The 23623-nt window shown below is 41.1% G+C and overlaps 1 protein-coding gene across 4 annotated transcripts in view; it reads right to left on the minus strand.

Moving 5' to 3' along the window:
• Positions 1-23623, minus strand: part of ARHGEF12 (Rho guanine nucleotide exchange factor 12) — a 99663-nt gene that overhangs the window by 53417 nt on the left and 22623 nt on the right. For 3 of the 4 annotated variants that reach the window (XM_066639267.1, XM_066639268.1, XM_066639266.1), the window contains exons 2-4: positions 10493-10516; positions 9589-9677; positions 4836-4892 (exon numbers count right to left, since the gene is read on the minus strand). In XM_066639267.1, coding sequence (XP_066495364.1) covers positions 4836-4892; positions 9589-9677; positions 10493-10516 — 170 coding nt within the window. The remainder of the gene's footprint in view (positions 1-4835; positions 4893-9588; positions 9678-10492; positions 10517-23623) is intronic. The other variant, XM_066639269.1, reaches the window with a different exon arrangement.

Below are 23623 nucleotides of genomic sequence, written 5' to 3' on the forward strand. Positions count from 1 at the left end.
TCAGGCCAGAAATAAGGAAATTGCAGGAAGTCATGCTTACAACATTGATCACAGGACACAGAGCTACAGCAAAGTACACTAATGTGCTGTGGTACATTCACCATATTTTGAACAAGTAAAAATCTTTGTTACAGAGAGGTTGACCTACACCATACAAGCAACAAGCACCCTCCCTTGTCATAAACCCTATCTCTCCCTCAAAAGCCATGGACAAACCAACCACTATCAGGTCAGCATATGCAAGAGTATCACCAATAAGCTACCAAAATGGTTAAGTAGTGGAAGGTGATCATATTCCCTACATCAGTGGTTCTCAAATTGGGTCCAGGACCCACCAGTGGGTTGTGACCAAATTTCTGGAAGTTTGACAAACTGACAGGGCAGTTCAGGCCATATGCATGAAGTGTCAAACAAGCTACTATTTTTTGGGGGGGGGGGAATCAGGCAGTAGCCTTTAAAAAGTTTGAGAACCACTGGCCTACATATTCAGACTGGTTCAACAAACAGTAATAGCTTATGTATCGAAAGCTGGACAGCAAAATACTGGTCTGGCCTCTTTATCCACGGTTCCGAACCCACAGTACAGACATCATGACTAGCCGTCACCAATGGACAGACAGATCTACCCACCCCCCCATGGCCACTGTCCCACTTCAAGGATATCATGCTGTTACTCTGCCTTATATAGCATGCTTATGTTTTAATTCACAAAACAGGCACAATACAGCAGTGGGCCAGGGCAGAAGTCCATTATCTAACATTTCTAAACTGTGAAGGATATAGATCATTACAAATTATATGCAGACTGCCAGATGCTTTCTTCAAATCAAAATCTGCTTTTCAAAAAAGGCAGCAAATTATCAGCATCCTTCACTCTTTGTGATGTGCAATGTCCAAAAGCATCCCTAGGAATTAAATTCACAATGCAAATCCAGTTCATAATTTAAATGCCACCTCAGAAATATGCCACCTACAGTGAACATTGACCATATCACCACAAGAAGAGGCTGATGCTGGCCAACACTTGTTTTTGCACAGGACAGTCAAATGTGCTATCCCCATGCCAATACAGATGTGCTCCAGTTATCTGTAGGGGTTCCTTTCTGAACCCCACCTCCCACCCCATGGATATCGAGAACGCTCCACATGTGCGCCGATTAGTGCGATTTTAAGGCTTACCAGGGCAAAGATTCTTCCTTAAACGAGGTTGTTATAAGCTTAGCAGCTCATAGCAGATTGCCCTACTGCAGGTTGGTTACTTTAAAAAAAACTACATGGAGTTGAACAGGAAGCAGTTAATTTCTGCTTCCTGTTAACTTCTGTGTAGTTTAAGCAACCAGGCTGCTGGGAGGTTGCTAAGCTTATAGCAACCTCATTTAAGGAAGAATCTTTGCCCTGGAAACTCTTGAAATCACACTAATGGACATGCACAAGGGGGGCAGAGGGCAGTAACCGTGGATAAGTGAAAGCACAGATATGGGATCTATGGATATGGGCCTCTTCCCTGTATTTGTATAAATGAACAGTTTCCTTCCACATTCCATGTATAGCAAAGTCTACCCAAGTTTGTTTGTTTACTCTTTTATGTAAGTACAATACTTACATAAACTGTACTCTTAAGTACAGTTTTGACATCTCTACAGGGAAATGTAGATAAAAAGCAAGGCATTAATTTGTTTCAATTTTGTTGCTTAACTGTTTCCTTACTTCTGGTTAAGCGATAACTATACACAAGATTTCTTCTGTAAACCACGTTTCATCAATTCAATATTTTCTTTGTACACACAACCCATATTTCTGTAGGTCCATTTGTACTGCTTCCATTGTATCTGCCTTAAGGTGCACAACTGTGTCTGCTCTTTTAGATTATAACTTTGTGAACACTAGTCCAATCCGGACAAGCCATATATCAAACGGGAGAAAATAATTGGCTAACAAATATGTAATATACTTGAATTAGCTACAAGGAATAGTTAAACAGTACTTCAGTCACAATTCTTGCAATAATTTCTGGGGGTTTTGTCATAAGCACCCCTTATAGCAGTTAACTCAGAATACTCTACAGCCAATATGTGTTTTATAGTTCAGCTCTTTACCCATGTTAGTTTATTATAATTTCCAATTGGTTTATTATTTTCCAAGCTGTGACCATTTTCTTAAAAGTAGCCTAATCCATGCCATGCAGTTGTTTTAACCCATTTTTGCACAGCCCACATGTGTGCACATTTGATCCCTGTTGTGTATATGCAACATTGGGCAGAAATGGCTTAAGTGACTGTCCTTTACAAGTCACTTTTTTGAGGTATGCAGACATCAACATGTTTGTCATCTTATGTAGAACAGACATGGATGTCCACTTTTAATACATAAACACCAATAACTCATTTTCTAAAGAAACTTTTGAATGTGGGCTGCTCTATTACCAAGGTGCGCTGCAGACACCAGCAATATAGAGCACTATATTATTTCCTTGCAGATACTTAAATAACTCAGTCCATACCATTTTCAGCATGAGAAGGGAGAAAAAGAGATAGCATAGCAAAAGACCACTGGAAAGGAAGGAGAAATGGAACATGTACAGCTAAAACTCAGCCACAGGCACGGCTTCAACAGGAAGTCTCAGAGGAAGCAAAAATGCCTGGGGTAGGAAGCCATGTTTCATTATACTACATGAAAATCCAGGACACAGCACAGGCAGAGGAAACATATGATAGATAAATTCTAACAGGCACACAACACATTTCCTATAATCAAGACAGATTAGTGATTTCATAGAAAGCTTTATGGGAGCCGATTTCTCACAATCAGACCAAGGAAGAGTTTCCATCAGCAAAGGTCTGGGGGTCCTTAAACCAACACTTAAGACAAGGCACTGCGTTGCAGCTTCTTAAAAAGGATAATGTGTCATCTTCACAGAAGTAATATTATTGCTCCTTTTTGTACAAGGCTCACGTATGGCTTCCAGGGGCTGGGGAGAAGAATAACCATTTCCTAATGAGATTCCAAAAAAATCTAGCTCCTCCTTTTACAAAAGAAAAGCTTTCTGCTCAAGAGATAGGCAAATCACCCTTGAGAGACTGTCAGTTAAGTTGCAGAGTTCTCTCAATCAGAACCATTCAAGAAACAAGTTACCCATAACTGAATTTGTGCTGAAGTTTTCAGCTTGAACATGCTTTTAGTTCTTTGAAGTTTACATATGCCTTGTTCTGACTGAGTAAAACTCCAGTCGCCCAGTTCTTAGGGACCAAGGCAATACCAGATATACCAGATCAGGTGGTGCTATCCTGCCTTTAATGATCCCCAGATTTAGCACTACTGCTTACATTAGCGTCCAGCTCTAGCTATGGGGTCATTACTTATGTCCCCTGCCATGCTGCTCAGGTTGGCCTTCAGTAGCCTATCTTGGCAACACCATTATCGAGCCTGGTGCACTTGCACAGAAGCCAGCAAGGTCAGGAGTCAATTTTGAAGCCAGACTACCTTGAGTGACAAATAATTGGGTCCTGGACTTTTAGTATTTTACTGTATCCTGGGAGGCTCATTACTAGTTCGAGTCCATTCCATCCTACAGCATATAATGATTCCGCAACAAAAAGAGCAAAGACAGCCAGTACAGGTCTCTCATTTCTATAAACAACAGTATTTACAGGGAAAAGTACAAAATAAGAACTAGGTAGAAAAGGAATAAATCTAGGAACTGTTCATTTTGAGAGGAAAGTTGCTAAAAGCAGATTGCAGCAAGCAACTATTCTAGGTTCAACATTAAACATATCCTTCTTGAGCAGGTTCAACACACCCTGACACGATTAAGGAGACTATGGAGCTGAAACATGACATCAGGAGGCACCTGTTTTATACGGCTGTCCTATCATCCTTGCAAGAGATACTTACCCACCAAAAAAAAAAAAGCCTAAGGAATGCTACAAAATTTTAATGGTTTTGGATTTATCAATTTAAACTAAATTTGATCATTAACAAGACAAGTGACAGGAAGACAAGAGTTAATCAGATACTATCTTGCCAGACAGAACCACAGAGCAAGTGCCCCTCATCCAATTCACTGAAGAAGTTTAACATCTTGAGCTACCAAGCCACCCATGCTTGTGCTGCACACTTCTAAGTGTATTTCTGTGTACTTCTATTTATTTTCTATTTGTTGAAAGGTCAGGAGAGACCACAATGGAAAACTCTTCTAGAGCTGGCCCAAGACCTCCTGGCACTCAAAGTGATATGCCAAAGGCTGTCCCCCTTACCTTGTGATGTGCTAGCCTTTGCCCTTGTCTTAAAAAGGAAGTGAGGAATAGAAAGTGGTGGGCTAGAGTGTCCCCCTCTTCCTTTCCCAATCAAGGGGATGAGAGGAGGAGTATCCACGGAAATGAGTTGGCAGATGGAGGTGGAAGCCCTCAGCCAATCTGCTGTCTAGGCCAACCTCACGGACGGTCTGACATATGCCCAGCATGAGTCTCTTCAGAAAAAAAATGCAACATAGGCCTAACAGTACTTGTGCTAATTAGTCCACATCAATGTAAGACTTTGGAGACTTTGTTCTCCAGCTAAATCCTGAAGAACGTTCCAGGCCAAAAACAGTTTTCCTAGGAGGAAATAGAAAACAACACAGAGGACGAATGATGGTTTGCCACATGGGGGTTAGTATGAGTTAGCATCCATCAGCTGCAAGCTTGCACATTTAAGCCACGTTAAAAGCTGAGTTCGCTTCCCCTGCTGCAGAGTGAGCCAAGCATGGCAGGTAAAGGGCAGAGACCTTGGGCACACACAACAACAGCATGGAGCACACTGAACAGAGGCACAAGGCTGCAGCAGCTGCTTCAGCTTACCATACGTCTCGGATCTACTCTCCTCTGAGCTACACTTTGTCTTCCTGGAGGAGCTATCTGCACGAAAGCAGGAGAAAAGGAGAAAGATATAGGAAATATGGAGACCAACGTGGGGAAAAAAATTCATGAAAACTAGAATGGCTTGTGCAATTGGGTTAATTCATGCAAAACACAAATAAGATATGAGCAACACAGAGATGATAACATTTTGAAACCAGAAGTGTGACTTGTACAGATAACACCATACTGTAAAGTGCTAGTAAGAAAGAAAAAAATAGATACCACAATAAAGCTCTTTTCTACACCAACTACTAAAATGAAAATATATTCTATACATGGTTAACATACAAACACTGTTCTAAAGCACCATGTTCACTGATGGTGCTGTATAAACAAACAGAATGAGCTGCTTTATGCTGGGTTTGATCCATATAGATGAGAAATGGCAGCAACTCTAGCTTTTGAGAAAAGCTTCCTTCCTATCCATGTTACCCAAGATCCCCAGAAAGTCTAGGGATCATATAATGATTCTCCAGAGCAAACCACCAATACCTAAAGATATAATTGTCAAAGGATCCTAAATGCCCAAGATTAAAAGGTCTAGATGAGTTTTTCTCCAACTGTGGGTTGAGACCCTCTAGATGGGTCGTGAGCAAAGTTCAGGTGGGTCCCCATTCATTTCAACGTATATTTTATTTTCAACATATTTGACTTGATGCCACCATCAAGTTTACAGTGACTGCATTTGAGGAATTGTTACAGATCTGTACTTTTAACATGTGTAAGTTTTTAACAATGGTAGTCAAAGGGGCTTACTCCTGGTGTGAATTGAATTGCAGCCTTTGGAATGTTTAAAAAAAATTCCCAAATGTTGTATTTTTTTTTAAGCAGATCAACAACTGCTTGGGAGAGTTAGGAGGGTTCGTCTTCATTTTAAATAAATTTTTACATTTATACTTCTTGTAAACTTTTAATTCTCATAATCAAGCTGTGAGGCAAGTCTTTACTCACTTCAGCTTGAAAACAGAAATGAGGCATTACCCAGTGAAACCATGACCAAGGCAGAACCCGAACCCAGGTTGTTTAAGTTCAAGTCCAAACAACTTCATGGATCTCAACCAGCAAATATTAATAAAGAGCCTTATTCGAACATGGCAAACTTTGAGCTTGGTCACTTAAAGGCCCATCTCCTTCCACACAACCCTGCTGACCCTTTCATTTGACATACTCCTCCAGGTGCACCAAATGTAATGACCAGAAAGAGGGTCTCTTTTGGCTGTTTGACTCCTTAAAGGGAACACCCTCCCTGGAGAAATTCATCAGAGGATTATTTGCCTAAGCATTTCAGCTTGTTTTATAACCAATTTCAGTCTCATGGTACAAGTACCATTTACTAACATTGTTAAAAAAAATACACATAGTAGCTTGTTAAAAGTACAGGTCTGTAACATTTCCCCAAGTGCAGTCACATATCATGGTAGCGTCAAGTCTAATATATTAAAAATAAAATAATGAAATGAATGGGGACCCACCTGAAACTGGCTCACGATCCACCTAGTGAGTCCCGACCCACAGTTTGAGAAACACTTTAGACAGTACACAACGGGTAAGTGGACAGGACTCTTGAAACATGTCAACAATGCACGTTTAGTCCTTGTCTGTCTTGGCTGATAAAAGCTGTTGGGGGGAGGAAAGAGGACACGGGTCAAGTAGGCAGGAAGAATGATTTAATACATCTCTGGGAAAGGATGTGGTACATTCCTACCTTAAAACAGAACTTGTCTACCCCCACCCCCAAATGCCACCATAACGAATAATTACTAGTCCCTAACCTCCCATTTTTGACCACATAGTGATGACCCAACGATAGGGATCCCTGGAAGACAGTGATTATCTAGACTAGCGATTTTCAACCACTGTGCTGCAGCACATGAGTGTGCCACAAATGGCCTGCAGGTATGCTACAGGAGGGTCATCTATTAGTAGGGCCACTGAGGGATGCAAACTCCCCACTAGCAGCATGGTGTGCCTTGTCAGTTGTCAAAAAAACACTGATGGTATGCCTTGACAGTTTTAGCATCTTGGAGGACGAGGTGGGCTGCAGCACTGAAAAGATTGTTAACCATTCCCCTAGGGGATTATTTACACCAGGAAGTGGACAGAGGAAGTACATCCCCTACTGGTTCTTCTGGACCTCTCACTGGCTTTCAATACCATTGACCACACCTGCTGGAGTGCCTGGCCAAGTCAGAGAGTATGAGCACCATGCAACAGTGACTCCAAACCCTTCTGAAGGGGATACCGCAGAACATGGCATTGGGAATCACTTGCTTAATATCATGGCTATTGGTTTTTGGTACACCACAGGGTTCAATTTTGTCCCTTGTTTAACTCCTCCAGTGTGTTTCAGAGGGTTGGGAAACACTAATATGCAGTGGACACCCAGCTCTCTGTCTCCCCCATACGACACTGGGGAGGCTGTGGAAGTTCTGAGCAGTTGTCTTGAGCCAGTGAGGGACAGGAATACACAAACAAGGTGAACTTAAATCCAGACAAGATACAGTCAAGAGACCTGTGATCTTTAGTCAAGACACCTGTCATTCAGGGTATAGGTTGTCAAGCCTGTCCTGGACAGGGTTGCACTTGCCTGTAAAATCAGACTTACCACAACATGAGAGAGTGCTTTCTACATAGTTGTGCTTTGCATCTGCCCTTGGACATCAGGAGGCTTCCCCTCTGCCAACACTCTGGTGGTGGCTAGAAACCAAATTATTCTCCTTGGCTTTGGGGGTTTAGTTTTTACTTTTCCCCTTGCTGTTGATTTCAGATTTATGGTGCCTTTTCAAATTCAGTTTTACTGTTTTTATTATTGTTTTATCTTTTGATAAATCGGGAGGGGAAAGGAAGAACAGAGGTATTTTTCTATCCCTGGGAATTTCATATTTAAGAATAGCCTAGGGAGTATCAATAAAAACAAACTTGACCCTCTCTTCAGTTACATATCTTTGCATATCACATTCTATAGCCTTCAGAGTCAGCTCTCACCTGTTCCACGATCTCAAGGAACAACAGACTAAACAGTACAGTGCAGAGACAAAAAGCAACACAGCACATGGGGCCAAGAGGCTCACCCGCAAGCCAGTCACACAGTTAGGAGCACACAGCAGTCACTGGGTTAGTAGGTTGGGGTGGGTGGAACCTTCACATGCAGACTAATTTCCAAGACAGGATTAGACTCTGAATGCAACATAGATGGTCTACAAGTATAGGGAGAAAGAAAGAAAGTGAACAGATATGTCCTGTTAAGAGTGCTTTTCTGTTTAAACACAGTTGAGTGCAACTTCATTCAGAAAATTGCAAAGGATGGTCACTGGCTCCTACAGTACTTTTAAAACACTTGATCCAAAGACAAGAGTAGCCTTAGCAGGTTAACTAGCCCAGTACCTTACTGCTGATAGTCTCAGATGCTATGAAAGAAATGGCACTAACAGCACACTCAATAATCATCAACAGTTTTTGGTTGTGTGCTTCCTCCTCCCCTTGTGCATGGCAACCAAGTTCCTCCGGTTTGAGTCAACTATAGTGTACAAGCAGAGGAAGTATACAAGCCCAGGGTTCCTGACTGCTTATTCACACAGTACCAAACCACACATGCAAACTGAATAATTTAGTGATAACATATAAGTGCAAAGGAAATTACCAGGAAAGGGGAGATTAGAGCATGGAAGTGATACACTGTTGTATAGATTAGCACATCAAAACTCTTAGCAACTCTTCATTTTGACTGTTCCACGTGTGCAGATTTAATCACATGATCTGCTCTTTAGACCACCAGTGATTCACACACAACCCTCATGTTGTGGGGATGGGTCACCATTATGAGTCACCATAATCCCCATGTTGTCAGGTGGGTGAATCAGCATATTTGGTTTTTGCTTCCCAGTCCTGCAAAAAAAAAATTCCACCTAAAGGCAGCTTACTGAAGGACTTCAGTCCATGTTGCATTGTTCATTTCTGAAGCCTTAGGGTCAAACTGCATGAGATGCTGGAGATCCATGACTGGAATTCTTCAAAGCAATGGGCTTACTTAAAAATAGACTTGGAAGTGGCTCAGATTTTGATTGGAGTTGCAATGCTGAGAATGGAAGGGAGAGCTAACTCTTCCTGCCCATCCCATGCTGTTTCCAATGTTCACTCCAGCCAGGCAAACAGCTCAAAAGATGGGAGGAAATTTACATGAAGAAAAAAATTGTATAGTGAAAGGGCAACTATATCTCCCCACACACCTCTAAACATCTAAGCTCCTACAGATACTTTTAACTAAAAATAAGAACCTTCCATACTGTATATAGTTTGACCCTAAACCTTCCAGACACTCCTTCAGGCAGTGCTCTGTTCAAATTCATAACTAAAACTCTATACTTCTGCATAAGCCTTAAAAACCCTAATGCAGAGAGATAGCAACTTAAAGGAGCTACAGTTCGTCACAACCAATTTCATAGCAGATTCCAACACCACCATCCTTCACTTCAGTTATCACTACAGCCATCCATTATATACCTAACTGAAAGGGCACAGCTGTAAAGAACATCATGCAACGACATGCATGAAAAAGATACCTGAAAATATGCAGTCAGCATCAAAGAAAACCAGCAATAGTGCCTGGATGTTAGGCTGCGTGACTTTTTATTATTCTAAAAGTTGTTAGCTACAAAATAATAGACTTTTGCCAGGTAGGCCATGAAGATTCTACCTGTGGGGTCAAAGTCATGGGCACTGATGCAGCGTTCAACCTTCTGCTTCTTGTCCGCTGGAGACTCTCTGCTCAGAATGCTGCCGTGCCTGAAGTTAAACGAACGCAAATGCAGAGTGAGCAGTCACAAAAATTCAGTCATTCAGAATTTAGAAGTCTATCAAATTATAAGCACCATATTACTCTGCGGGGCTGTAAGAAAGCTCAGCATCACACCCATAATGGGTCATTAGTTTCTTAGCAATATAACCAATAATCCAGGGTGAAAGGTCACCTTCACTTTTACTCTGAGTATCCAGGAGCTTCCTAAATCTGAATGTAATAATTCTAATTTTTTTTTTAATCTGGTTCTACAGTAAAATGGGAGGAGCTCCCCACAAATTTCTGGGGGAAGCCAACTGGGCATATACATGGTTCAACTCTTCTTTCACAAAGAATGTATCTTGAGCAGTAGCGTTCTGGGGATCCAGCAGAGCCCACAACTGGATTTGAAGGTTCATGGGACAGTTATACCTTCTAGCAGGGGTCTCCAAACTTTTTGGCTGGCATCAAATATCTGGCGTGGTGTGGAAGGTTGGAAAAAAAAGTTTAAATATAAAATTTAAATAAATAAATTAGAGATGGAACTAAGATGACTGAATAAATGAATGAATAGGCTCATTCATTCAACCTATCTGGCCCTCATAACACCCTCCAGATGCAACCAGAGCACATCTCCAGCCATGTTCAGTTGAGTGGGCCAGAGTCTTCAGAGGACAAGAGGCTGGCTGCGGGCCGGACAGATGCTTGTCGCAGGCCGCATCTGGCCCCTGGGCCGGGGTTTGGAGATCCCTGCCTTCTACCAATACCTGTTCTACTTATACCAATGCCCAGCTAAAACCTGCATAGATAATAAAATCCTCACCTTGTAGGTTTTTTGAGGGGGAACCTGAAAAGCAAGAAAAGTAAAAATTAGAATCATTTGTTGATAATGACTTGACTCGCTTCATATTAAAGGATTCAAAGTTGCATGTTACTGATTATTCCTTTTCATTCCCATCATTTTCATTTGAATTTAGTGAATAAATTCTCAGATTGAGAATAAAATAAAGTCCTATTTACTGTTTTGTGTTTCATAAACCACCAGTAATTTTTTTTTTCCTAACTGATGCCACATCACCCATAAACTGCTGTTCCTGGCAGTGCTTCTATTGCACAAATAATTCTTTTCTAAGCTCCCAAAATCCAGTATAGTGAACCCTCAATTTAAATGATTACAATTCAACAGACTTTGAAAAAAAGACACCATCTACTTCTTTAATAACTAATCATATGTTTTGCATATGTGCATTATCATAAATGCATTTGGATTTAAAAGATTTTCAGCATTAACGGCCATTGGTCTGTCATATAAACCACACACACACACCCCCGTTTATATCTGGCACAGATTATTCATTTCTCCACACAATCTACCATGCAATCACAGATACATTTGTAGTGCAACAAAGCATTAAACGCATTCACAGGAAGCCAACTCGCAAGACTTCTGCACTGTCACAGTTCAGACACTCCTTCAGTGCTTGTCTCCACCTAAACTCTGATCAACTCCCTTAATGACTAGTTGAAATTAAGTGATTTGTTACCGCTATTGTGACTTCAATGCTTTCCTTAGCTATTTAACAGCCCAACTATAACCAACTCTCCACTGTCAATGCAGCCCCGAGGTAAGGGAACAAACATTCCCTTACATTGAGGAGGCCTCCATGACTGCCCCTCACCACCAGAGAATGCAGCACATGCCCTACTGGCACAGCTGCATTGGTGCTGGTAAGGTGGTTAAGACTGCACTGTGAGACAGTAAGAAATGTGGTTATAAATCACCATTGTGCAGCTAACACACATTGTCCTATTCATATATTTGCACGCAGCCAGTCCCAAGCCACAGAGCATGACTGAACAGGGAAGCAACTTAACTTTAAAAAATGATACAATTCGCTTAATGAGTACCAGTAATTATGGCACATCCCCCAACACTGCAGCAAAACACCTGCCAGAAATGAAAGCAAATTTGGTCTGGCGGCTGCAGAGGTAAACACACTCCTAAATGCAGGCCTCATTTCCCTTAGTCTCTCGCCTCCTTACACGAGAATGCCAGTCACCAAACAATGCCACATGCGTCAAGGGGGAGCCCTGCTCCAAAGGGATTTTGTGATAGATTCCCGAAAGCTGCAGGGCTGCAAGCCAGTTTCCCCAGTTCCATTCTCTTTTTCCCCTCATTCACAAGGGAAGGGAGAGAGAACGGGATATGGACACAGGGCAGGCTGTGGGTCAAGATCACAGGGAAGCCTCACAGGTCTATACACATCCAGTTCATTCATGGAAGAGAAGAATCTAAGCATTTTACTTCGTCCCTCACTTCAGTATAAATACTTTCACTTAATGCTTAGCAAAGCCAAAAGAATATAATTAAGTTGGATCTAGGCCTTTCCTTTGGTTAAGGCACTGATCAACTCCCTTAATAAATTTTTTAATGGTCTCTGAAACCATCCACAAAGCAAAGAACTTTTGCATTACATCAAAATGGATATTAAAACGTCTAATTTAAACACCTGAAACTGTAAGTACACTCATGCCTATGCATCTGCGACAGTTCCATTCCTGGACACACACCCCCAAGATGCCAAAACCAACAGATAATGAAATCCAAGGGGTCAGGCACCCTGTAATCCTACGAACATGACCAGAGCTATGCTCCAGTCGCATCCAGTCTCCGAAAACCGCAACTTTTGGTTTTCAGCCAAAAACCAAAAGTTGCCATTTTCAGCCTTCCACAGGCCTTAGAAGGCCTTCTGAGGGTCGGGGAGGCCAAGATCAAATTTCCTGGCCCTCAAAAGGCCCTCAGGACCTGACCAGAGCACAGCCTCAGTTGCATTTGGAAGGACTAGATAAGCCCACAAGTTCAGAATTATGGGTCCTGAATCTGTGGATAATCAGTATGAACCTATACAACAGGGTATTTTCTCATATTTTTTTAATGTTCATAGCACTAACTAGTTGCTGAAGACAGTCTTTATATGTATAAATAAGATCCAAGTGAGAGCTTCTGAGCAGTATAAGAAATTAGATAACCTGTGTGTCATTACAAAGTACAGAAAATTTCAGCGTAGGTACTCAAAGAACAAAATACTTCTGAGAGAATGAAATTCATGCTCAGTGTTGCATTTCTACCATTTTCCCCTAATGCTAACTTTTCCTTCTTGAACTGGCATGACAAGCTATAACTTAACAAATTCATATACCACTTCTCTTTAAAAAAAATCACACAAAGCAATTTACAATTAAAAAACCAAACATCCACAACTAAAGCTAGCAAGACGACAATCAGCAGCCAAAAATTCAAAGATTCCAGCAACTAAAAATAACATGCAATAAAACAGCAGAACTAGGCTAAAACCAATTAAAAGCTTGAGTGAAAAGGGAAGGTTCTCAAGAAGTGCCTTAAGAGCATTTAGCTTGTAACATGGACCTTCTCTGCTAGAGTGTTCCACAGGTATGGCACCTACCACAAAGAGGGGCCTCGAGAGCAGTTATGCTGACAGCTGGGCAGAGAGCTGGGCCTAAGATGTTGATCATCAGCTGCATGCAATTCTATACAAACTCACAAGATGATACAAGCACCTTGAATGGGGCTCAGAAGCAAAATGGTAGCAATGCAGATGGTACAATATCAGCATGAGGTGTTCATGATGAAGCACACAGGACAATAGCCCAGTGCCTGTATTTTGTAAAAACTAAAGCCTGAATGTCAACACAGGATGGATAATCGAGGCTAGATTTAGATTCTCTAGACAGGACTGCAGGAGGCAAAACAGACATACTGATAAACATTCTTAACCACCATTACCAACTCCTGAATAGCCAAGGGCAGGACAGATCCAGAAGTATTCCCAGATTGCTAAACTGAATCTTCAAGGGAACATGACCCCATGAAATAGTGACTGTACACCTTCATCCCAAATGACAGAATTTCCAACCAACACCTCCTACTCTTCTGGATTAAATTTGTTAACCCTCATCCAGACAGAACAGGCTTCAGGCAACAGTTCAAGGTTTCAACTGTCTCCCTGGAACCTGCAGGTATAAAAAAGAGGCATCGCTGGGTGTCATCTGCACACAAATGACAACACAACTTGAACTTCCAGATCACCACTCCCAGAGGTTTTGTGCAGATGTTGAAAAGCATGAAGAATTCAGAGCATTAGGGCATCCCACAAGACAAACGACATGGGGCCCAAACTATAACCCATCAGCACAACCAAAGCCTCTGTAATACTGTATCCCTCCAAGAACCAGCTTGGCAAGCAACCCAGAAGGATACTGTGGTTGACGGTAATGAAAGCCACCAAGAGGTCCAGAAGAATCAACAGTGTCAAGCTCCCTCATGTACCTCCTGGCAAATGTCATCAAGCTGGGCAACTAAGGCAGTTTCAGTCCCACAAATGGACCTGAAGCAAGACTGAAAAAGATCTAAATCAGCATTTCTCAACTTTTGTCCCCCGTCGTACCACTTCTCAGGGTCCACCTATTGGAAATACCACCGGAAGTAACTGGCAATGGTGTCATCACAAGTTACTTTTGGAGGGGGAGGCCAGACACAACATGACAAATACTAGTAAGAAGCTCAGGGTGGATGGGAGGACTTTTTCAAGTATGCAAGACATGCAAGCTGGAGCTCTGCCCAGTCAGCCAAGCCTCCTACTGCTGCTTGTCATGTTGCATTGCTAGTCTTACTGCCAGGCGAGGGGGGTCTGAGGGTTCTGTGAGTACCACTGGTTGGGAAACACTAAATAGTCACTCATGTCCAGGATAACCTGAAGTAGCAAGGCCACTACCCTATCAGATTGCCAATCATTGTTAACAATTGGCCACACCCAAAGTTGTCTGCACAGTGGTCATAACTTGGCCTCTTAAGAAGGAACCACTCAATGCCTCAAGAAGGAAAATCACCTCTGAAGTCCAGATGTTTAACCTTTCCCTGGCTGATCTGATGAGCCAAGATGGTCAAAGACCTAGGCCCTACATTTCCACACAGTTTGGCAACATCCTCAGGACAAACAAGCTGAAAGTTAACCATACCAGGAGACTCACTAGCTGCATTCAGTTCAGACTGTCAAAACAATGGCATCCAAATCTGAAACTTTCACCTGCAAAATGTAATGCAAATTGGTGACACTGCACCCTGTTTAGAGCACTATACAGCATATGTAATGGGACAGGTATGCATCATAGTCCTTGTTTTCACCAACATCATCTTCTATGTTTTACAAAAATGTGTTTCTGAGCCTTCTAAAAGCAGTGTTTCTCAAACTGTGGGTCGGGACCCATTAGGTGGGTCATGAGACCATTTCAGTTGGGTCCACATTCATTTCAGTATTTTATTTTTAGTATATTAGACGATGCTACCATGGTATGTGACTTCATTTGGGGAAGTGCTGCAGCTCTGTACCTTTAACAAGCTTTGATGTATATGCTTTGAACAATGATAGTCAATGGGACTTACTCCTGGGTAAGTGTGGGTAGGATTCCAGTCTAGGATTGTTAAAAATCTTCCTGCTTCATGATGTCACTTCTGGTCATGGCATCACTTCCAGTGGGTCCTGACAGATTCTCATTCTAAAAAGTAGGTCCCAATGCTAAAAGCTTGAGAACCACTGTTCTAAAAGGATCACTTTTCAACTTACTGGAGACTTTTCGGCGAGGCCTGAAGACCTTGTTGTTTAATCAAGCCTTCTGACTTCATGGCCTTTTTAACATCTTTTATACATCTTTTAGTTGCTTTTTACAGGCTTGATTCCTCTAAGTACTGCTGTTTTATGCTCTTTTATTCTGACTTTTATCTGACTACTGTTTTTATGGGTTCTGCTAATGTGTTTTTAATGTGTTTTTTATCTGTTTGTGTAATTATGTTTTAATCTGTTTTATATGTTGTTAGCCGCCCTAGGTCCCTTTGGGGAGAAGGGCGGGATAGAAATAAAGTTTTATTATTATTATTATTATTATTACTGTATGACAATAGGATTTTTATAATGCAGTTTGCAGAAATTCTGTCAGCCTAAGAAGGGTGTTCAAGTGATTCACACTGCTAAATTTACTCACTGACTTGATGTTCCTGAAGCAGCAAAATAAATTTTTAGTAGAATAGGACAGCAGATAAGTGACTCATGTAGAAATCATTTCTGGTATTATTTGCTTTGGATTTCTAGCAGTTCTACAAACAGATTGAGGTTCCACCATCAAAGCAAAAACATTCAGGCTTTAATAACTTAAGGACGCCTAAAAATTTATCAAGTTCTAACTTTTGTTTCCAGATTTCACAGAATTATCAACAGTAGGCATACCCAACCACTAAAGCCACTAAAGACATCAATAACATCTTTCTATTCATTTGAGTTTAGGCCACTGAGACTTGTAGCCAATGCTTCTGAATTTTGGAAAATAAGCAGCTAGAAACTATAGCAACAGACAGACAGCCAAGCAGTTCATACATTTTTTTCCCATCTGCATGCTACAGTGAGAATTAAGAATAACCAGTGTTTGCCATAACAGTATCTGTGAGGAGAACCAGCATAGATATAAAAAATAAAGCAACAGTACATTCCAAGATTGGGAAGGTTTTCTACATGGAAATCCTTACAAACACCACAACTATGAGTTGCTAACTAGTACAGTCATTTTACCCCTAGAAAGATGTATGGGAGTTCTGGAATGAGGTGACAGAAAAGCATGGAAAGGAAATGTGTGACAACATGACTTGACTGCAAATTCAATCTGGTCATGCAATACTAGTAGAGGAGATGACATTAGTGGGCAGAGCTGTGTCTACTCGTATAACCTTTACTTTTTAAGCTCCACCAGCATGCAATGCAGTCTAAATATTGTGGCATTGTTTCTACCATGTATATGTACCTTGTCAAGGAACTATGCCGCTTTGGAGGGAACACACTACCATGGTATAGCTCTGGCTGTAATGTTCATTCTACTCATTATAGCCCATGAGCCTCCTCTGCATCCCCAGATCCCAGATTTCATTCAAGAGACTCCTAAATTCTTCAGCATTCACAATCAAAGTGCTTCTTATTTTTTATACACTTGTGTTTTGCCGGTAACTAAGCACAGTGCTGCTCTTGTTCCAAGCATATAGATTAATATCCATCTCAGCAGAAGGGTTACAGAAATGCTGAAGACAGAGAGAGTGGGAGTGTAAAAGTCTTGTTACTGAAGTTTCAGCCACAGTCCAGCCATTCAGCTCCTGCTCAAGCAAGTGCCTCAGCACTGTTCCATGACACAAGTCCTTGGATTTTTCCAAGAGCTGATGTCAGGGCCTTTCACGGAGAAAGAACTGCATTTACAGAGCAGGAGAGGAAGGAGGGCTTCCCCGGGAGCTACTCTCAATGTGGTCATTGTGTTGCTTTGGAGCCGGAGCCAGAGCCCTGTGAGTGGTTTTAGTTGTTGCAGAAATTCTGCTTTGGAAGAGGGAGGTTTCACAGCCAAACATTTCCATCACCAAATACTGTACTTCTCAAAGGGATCAACATCTACCATGGGTTGTTCATGCCACAACTAAAGCCATGAACTATTTTAGTCTCACTGAAGCCTGTGGAACAGAACTAGTCCAACCTCTGAGTTCTACAGCTAAATATCTCTAGTTTGGAACTGCAACCTTAGAAGAATCGTGACACCAAACTTTGCTATCTCAAAGGCTTCTCAAGACCCTGCACAGAATACAAGTATTGTTCGGTATCAAAAGGGTATTAAAATGGGAAAAAAAAGAAGCCTTCCAATTACTATGTGACATTGCTGCATTTTTTAAATTTCCAAAACCATTTAAACTCAGCTCTGAAAAAACATGAACCTGAAGCTAGCAGCCAAAGATCTCCCATCAAAATCATGAGTAAATGTAAATTCCACTGACAACTGAAGCAGAAGTTCTCAAAAGCTGCTTCCCTAGGCCACATTGCAGCAAGCCCACTAGTCATGACTCAGTGTCCTGGCTGGGAGACGAGTACATAGTGAGGAGTATGTGCAATGAGAAGGTGATAAGATCTTTATTTTCAAATGAGATCAAAACAGTTCATCTTTGTACTTACCTAAAGTAAATATGGAAAAATAATAATAATAATAATAATAATAATAATAATAATAATAATACAGGTATTTAAAAACAGCAAGGAAATCTGAAACATTACAGGTCACACCTTCAAAAGTCTGATAAGCATATATAAATATTAACTATTCCTATCACCTATATTTCAGATGCTTTGGAAGCAAGAGACTCAAAATGTACAGCCATTCAAGTGTACCATGTAAACTATGACCATGAAAATTGGTACTGAAAATAGAGATGATTGAAAATATTTGTGCAGAAGCCTGTATAGAATTGAGGGGGATACTGAAAAAAGAGGTAGATATAACCCAGTGTAATACTTCGCAAAGTTCCTCAGATAATGTTCTGTACAGGATGTCAGGGCACCAGGATGCAGGTCTCTTGTTATCTGGTGTGCTCCCTGGGGCATTTGGTGGGCTGCTGTAAGATACAGGAAGCTGGACTAGATGGGCCTATGGCCTGATCCAGTGGGGCTGTTCTCATGTTCTTACAGATACTTGTATGGAAAGGCAAATTCCCAATAGTTGCCCTTTTGAGAAATCTGACCCTAAACTGGCATGTTTGGAACTGATCAAAAGAAATGACAAATATTTGCAACTCCTAAATTCCATTAAACAATGCAGCATATTTCAAGAGTTTGTTATTTCAACCAGCAATGAGAAACCATGTCCAAGAATGGCTAGCACAGGGGTGTAAAAACATAAGGCTTACAGGCTGAATGCGCCCCCTCCCTGTTATAATTGGGATCTCTCATATCTTGAAAATACGAACCAGATTTGAACACTTTCTTTTGTCATTTGCAGCGAATGAGTTTCTAGCTGAGAACAGAGTTCTTATTTCTGGCCATCATCTGCTTAATGATGTCACCCTCAAATCTGATGAAGAGTTGAGAACAACCAAGGTTAGATCCATACCAAATTCCCAGTTGAGAAAGGTTACAACCACAACCAATGCTCTTTGCAATTTTGACAAGGAGTGAGTGGAGTCCTAACTGAGTTGTGAGGGGAAAACTCTAGAGCAGGGGTGTCGAACTCGTTTCATAAGGAGGTCTGAAGTTACCATCCATGGTGCCTGCTGAGGGCCGGAAGGTGATATCATTAAGCAAGAAGTGACATCATTAAGCAGATGATGGCCAGAAATAAGCACTTTGAAACTCATTAACTGCACATGACAATGTGCAAATTTTGTTCATATTTTCAAGATATGAGAGCGCCCAATTATCATGCTTGCAGAACCCAATTATAATGGGGGCCGGATAAATTGCTTTTGGGGGCCTCATTCAGTCTCCAGGCCTTATATTTGACACTCCTGCTCTAGGGTGCTCGGTGATGACATTATCGTCAACAAACTCCAGAGTGTCATAAGTAGAAGTGAGCTTTTCTGGTTTTATTTTTTTGCAGATTACTTTTTTAAACAAAAAATAAGAAGTGCAGAAAATCGTGTTGTGTTTTTTCCCCCAAGCACGCATTTTTAAAAATTATAATCGCTTTAAAAGTGTACAAGGTAGGTGATATAGTGCCAGCAGATGAAGTCACATGCATATAGAGGTGTTAGAGAATATGTAGATGTGTTAGAGAGTATGTAGATGTGTTAGAGAACAATTTTAATTCTTTTGCAGATTTTGGATGTTTTTGCCTTTGTTTATTTTTTTACAAAAAATAAAAAGTGAAGAAAGCATTGCTACATGTTTTTATTTTATTTCACCATAAAAATCCCATCTCTAGCCACAATGGAATCTGAGCAAGGCTAAGGTTCCAGCTGTGTGGTTTGAACACTGACTACAACCACCATCCACAACAGGGTTAAGAAACTTCTCAACATCTATCAATCAGCAAGAATCTGTTCTCCAAACAAGCCATTTTAGGGTTATGGTGGTAAATATAATGCTGAACAAGAATGGGAAGGGTGGATCTATGAATAATAAAATCTCATTCTCAATTTTTCGTTTCTCAGATTTTTATACCGCCATTCCTCCAAGGAGCCTAGGGCGGTGCACATGGTTCTTAATGTGAAAACAGAAACAGAAGGCGCAAGATAAAAGGAAAAACTGTGAAAAAGAAAACCTCTCCTGTCTTTTGGAGGGGCTGGAAAATCTCCATCCTCCAAGCCTCACCATGAATGCTTTGTACTTATGCAAAGTGGCTCTTTTGAAGTTTGAGTAGCAGCCCTAAAGTTCAAATTGGACATACATGCTCCTCCAGAAAAACAGGAAGCTTAAATGCTTAATAAATGAAAAACACACACCATATCCTGGGCTGCGATCCTCAGTACACTCTCCAGGTACAAAGCCCCATGGAACACAACAGAACAGTGGTTCCCAAAGTCCTACTCAGACTTTGGGAGCTCCATAAGTCTTTGCGTGGGTGGGGTGTGGGGAGAGGAATGCAATCACCATGATCATGCTGCTGCCAGGCAGGGAAGGGGTTTTTAAACTTACCTGGGGGTCACTATGGCTCTCCAGGGGGCCTGGGGAGCCTGCAACCCCCTCTGCAATCCTCCCAGATGGTTGGAAATGTTGTTAAAACATTCACTTCTTGTTTCAGGAAAAAAGCAGAAGTGATTTTTTGTTTCTTTTTACAATATTTCCAAGCTTCAGGAAGGGCTGTAGTGCGGAGAGAGACATAGTAACCCCCAGTTAAGTTAAAAACTCTTCTCTGCCCCAAAGCAGCACAATTGCATTGCTACTTATTTGGGAGCCATTCCCCTTTAAGAGGAATGGCCCTTTTCCAGTTCCCCAGTAGATGGTGACCCACCAATTTGAAAATGGCTGCAACAGAACTTACTATTGTGTAGACATGCATACAATTGTATTGTTTTTCCTATATAAAACAAATTTGGAAGGAATCCCAAAGGGAATAATCTCCATTCTAAAGAAAACAAAAACAAGCAGAGCAACTACAGTACTGTTGTCACAATTTCAAATTTGCTTATACAACAAAACTGTAGATTCATTTTCAGGTACTAAACTGAGCTGGAAGATATTATATCATCATAAAAGAAGAAGGGGAGTTTTAGAAAAGGAAGTAGTACTGCTGGTCAAAGCTTTGTTCGCAACTTATTAGCAGATATGCCTCAAACACCAAAAATATCTATTTGCAGTACTCATTCATCTGTCTGCAGTTTTTGATAGCATAACATTATTTCACTTCAAAATACAAAGAGCAACAGAAGGTTTTCAACAGCAAACCAAATTTTCTACGCAGAATTGGGGAAGAAGGTTAGAGTAGGAATGGAAGGGAGTGTATCAGATAAAAGCTCCACTTCAGACCTCTATGCCTAGGAAGTTTATACAGGTGCCTCCTTCTATACCGCTGGGGGATCCATCCCCAGCAGATAAGGGAAGCACAGATACAGGGGAACCTTATATAAAGTACAATACTCCATGCCCCTTCATGCCCATTACCTTTGTTTTCCTTTACTAGCTGTAGAAGCACACATTTTCTTGTTTAACACAGGAACAGTCTCCTGCTTACCTGAGGAATGTGGCATGCGGGCAGAGAGCCTGCATGCTAGAGGGAGGAGACTAACCAAACTTAACTGGAAGCAGGACAGTTTCTCCTAGTGTGCAGGCTGCCTGACTGCATGTTGCGTGCTTCAGTCAAGCAGGAACCAGTTCCTAAGTTAAACAAGAAAATGTGAGCTTCTACAGCTAATAAAGAAAAACAAAGGAAATGAACACAAAGGGAGTCCACAGAGAACCATGGATAAGTGAAATTGCGGATATGGGGGGGCGCACGTAGTTAATTTAGAAAATTTAACTACTACATAAAAAATATTGCAGAAGTAGTTGAATGAGATAAGCAGGAAAAAAAATCAGCAACCAATAACACCAAAATAAACACATACAGAACAGGTGTCTAAAATAAACCTTTATGCTCTATTGGGATAATAAAAGGTTCCAAGTCCAGGGTAGTTCAATACACAACTTGGTGCATCTAGTGGAGACCCTCTCCCCAGGGGCCACTAACCTGACCGAAGACAAGCTATCAGAGGGCTACGACTGCTGAATCCTAAGCAGTGAGGGAATGCATATGAAAGAGGATGCTTTCAAAATGGCCCAGTCTGGACTGTAAAGGAAATTTTACCCAGAAACAAACTGGTAGTCAGTGGAGTTCATGTGGGATTGCTATTATAGTATATGCTCCCTCCACTAGACAGACTGATGCCTTCACTAGACTCCACCAGACAGACTGATGCCTTCAAGGATAGCAATAAAGTTCAGAGGTTAACAAGCCACACACATGCTCTAGCAGCCAGATAATTTTTCTTTAAAAAAATAAAAAATAAAAAACCAAGTACATTAACAATAGCTGTAGGATCCTTGCAGTAGCCAGGAGAAATGCATTACATATAGGACGGCAAAATTTGCTGTGGCTATCCCATACATCGGGAAGTGAGCTTTACATGAATGATCTGGTGAGATCTCTCTTAAATCCTTTAATTATTTTATTATTGAATTATTTTATTGGAAAACACAATCAGGTGTTTGTTTTCGCCATCATCTGTGTCATATTTTACTATAAAGATCTGTGGCTAAACTGAACAAAGAGCAGAAGAGTTTCGATAGCAGGGAAAATATGGAATGAAGAAAGGGATAGAGACACACCTATTTCATAATTACTCCAGACAATTGCAGTAATGCAACATCTTAAATCAAACAGTACAAACAAGGACATTGTTTTGGATTTACATATTATCTGTCCTGGTTCATCTCTGTACTACTTGCTCTCTTAAAGAATATGCCAACAAACCAAACGGTAAAATTTTCAGATATCATTGTTGACAGACTAAACCCTTTGCTCAAGAGGCTTTTGTGAAATCAATGTTGATTAAGTCAGCTCTAAAACCAGATGGTCCAATCCTGTTCAGAACAATGAATTGTCAGTTCTCAGCGAGTTCAGAGAGAGGTGAAGGCTCACAATGCCTTGTCTAGTCAAGCACAATACTTTTGCACTGCTACACTCTGAAGACAGGAGAATCCAGAACACTGTTTTCCTATGGAACAAAAAACAAACAAGCTGCTTCCTTTATAGCCATTTCCCCTCAAGGAAAGAGTTTCATAGCCTGCTCACACATCCATACATTGACACAGTTGCAAATGGATACAAAATGACACTCTCCATGTTATCACAAAGTCAGGCAGCATCTTCTCAACACACAGACACAGACAATTCATAGCACTGATAAGACAAGAGATCATCCAAATTCGGCATATATTCTGAACCAGCAACATTATTCCAAATGCAAACTCACTCCTCCACCCCAATTTTTAAAAGAAAAGAAAAGCGCTTTTGTGATCCACAGCAGTCGAGTTTTAGAATGGCTTAAAACAAAGCTCCACTGGTCTGCTTTAGAAGAATGGGTCAAGTTTATTAAATAAACCTCAGAATTTAAAAAGAAAAGAAAAATATAAACCAAGCTCCCCCATCCATTTCTGTTAAATCAGGAGTCTTGGTTGCTAAGCACAGACATTTTCTTACGCTGCTGTGGGGTGGAAAAAGGAGACACACAGTATTTTCAGAATTCCTAAATAGCAATTGTTCAGTGCTTGATCCTCAAATCACCACCATCCCATGGAATGTTAGTCTCACCTACAAGTAAACCACAAGAGCTGGCCAGGTGGCTCAAGCAAAGAGGTACGAAGCCTCACTTTCAGCCGAGGATACAGGAATGAAAGGGGGAGAGTGGAGCTGCCTGCCTGCTTCTATGTACAATGCATCTTTCCTGGCTGTCAGAACCTTTGTTCTCAAATCAAGGCTGAGCTTGGAGTTTTTGGTTTTGTTTTTCAATATGCTTTTAAAAGTAGAAGCTAGACCACAAAAAGAACAAATCCACAATTGCAACACAGGAATGTACGACACAACCTGTTCCCTTGAAACACCCCTACCA

This window comes from Tiliqua scincoides, chromosome 11 (assembly GCF_035046505.1).
Source record: "Tiliqua scincoides isolate rTilSci1 chromosome 11, rTilSci1.hap2, whole genome shotgun sequence".
Taxonomy (NCBI): Eukaryota; Metazoa; Chordata; class Lepidosauria; order Squamata; family Scincidae; genus Tiliqua; species Tiliqua scincoides.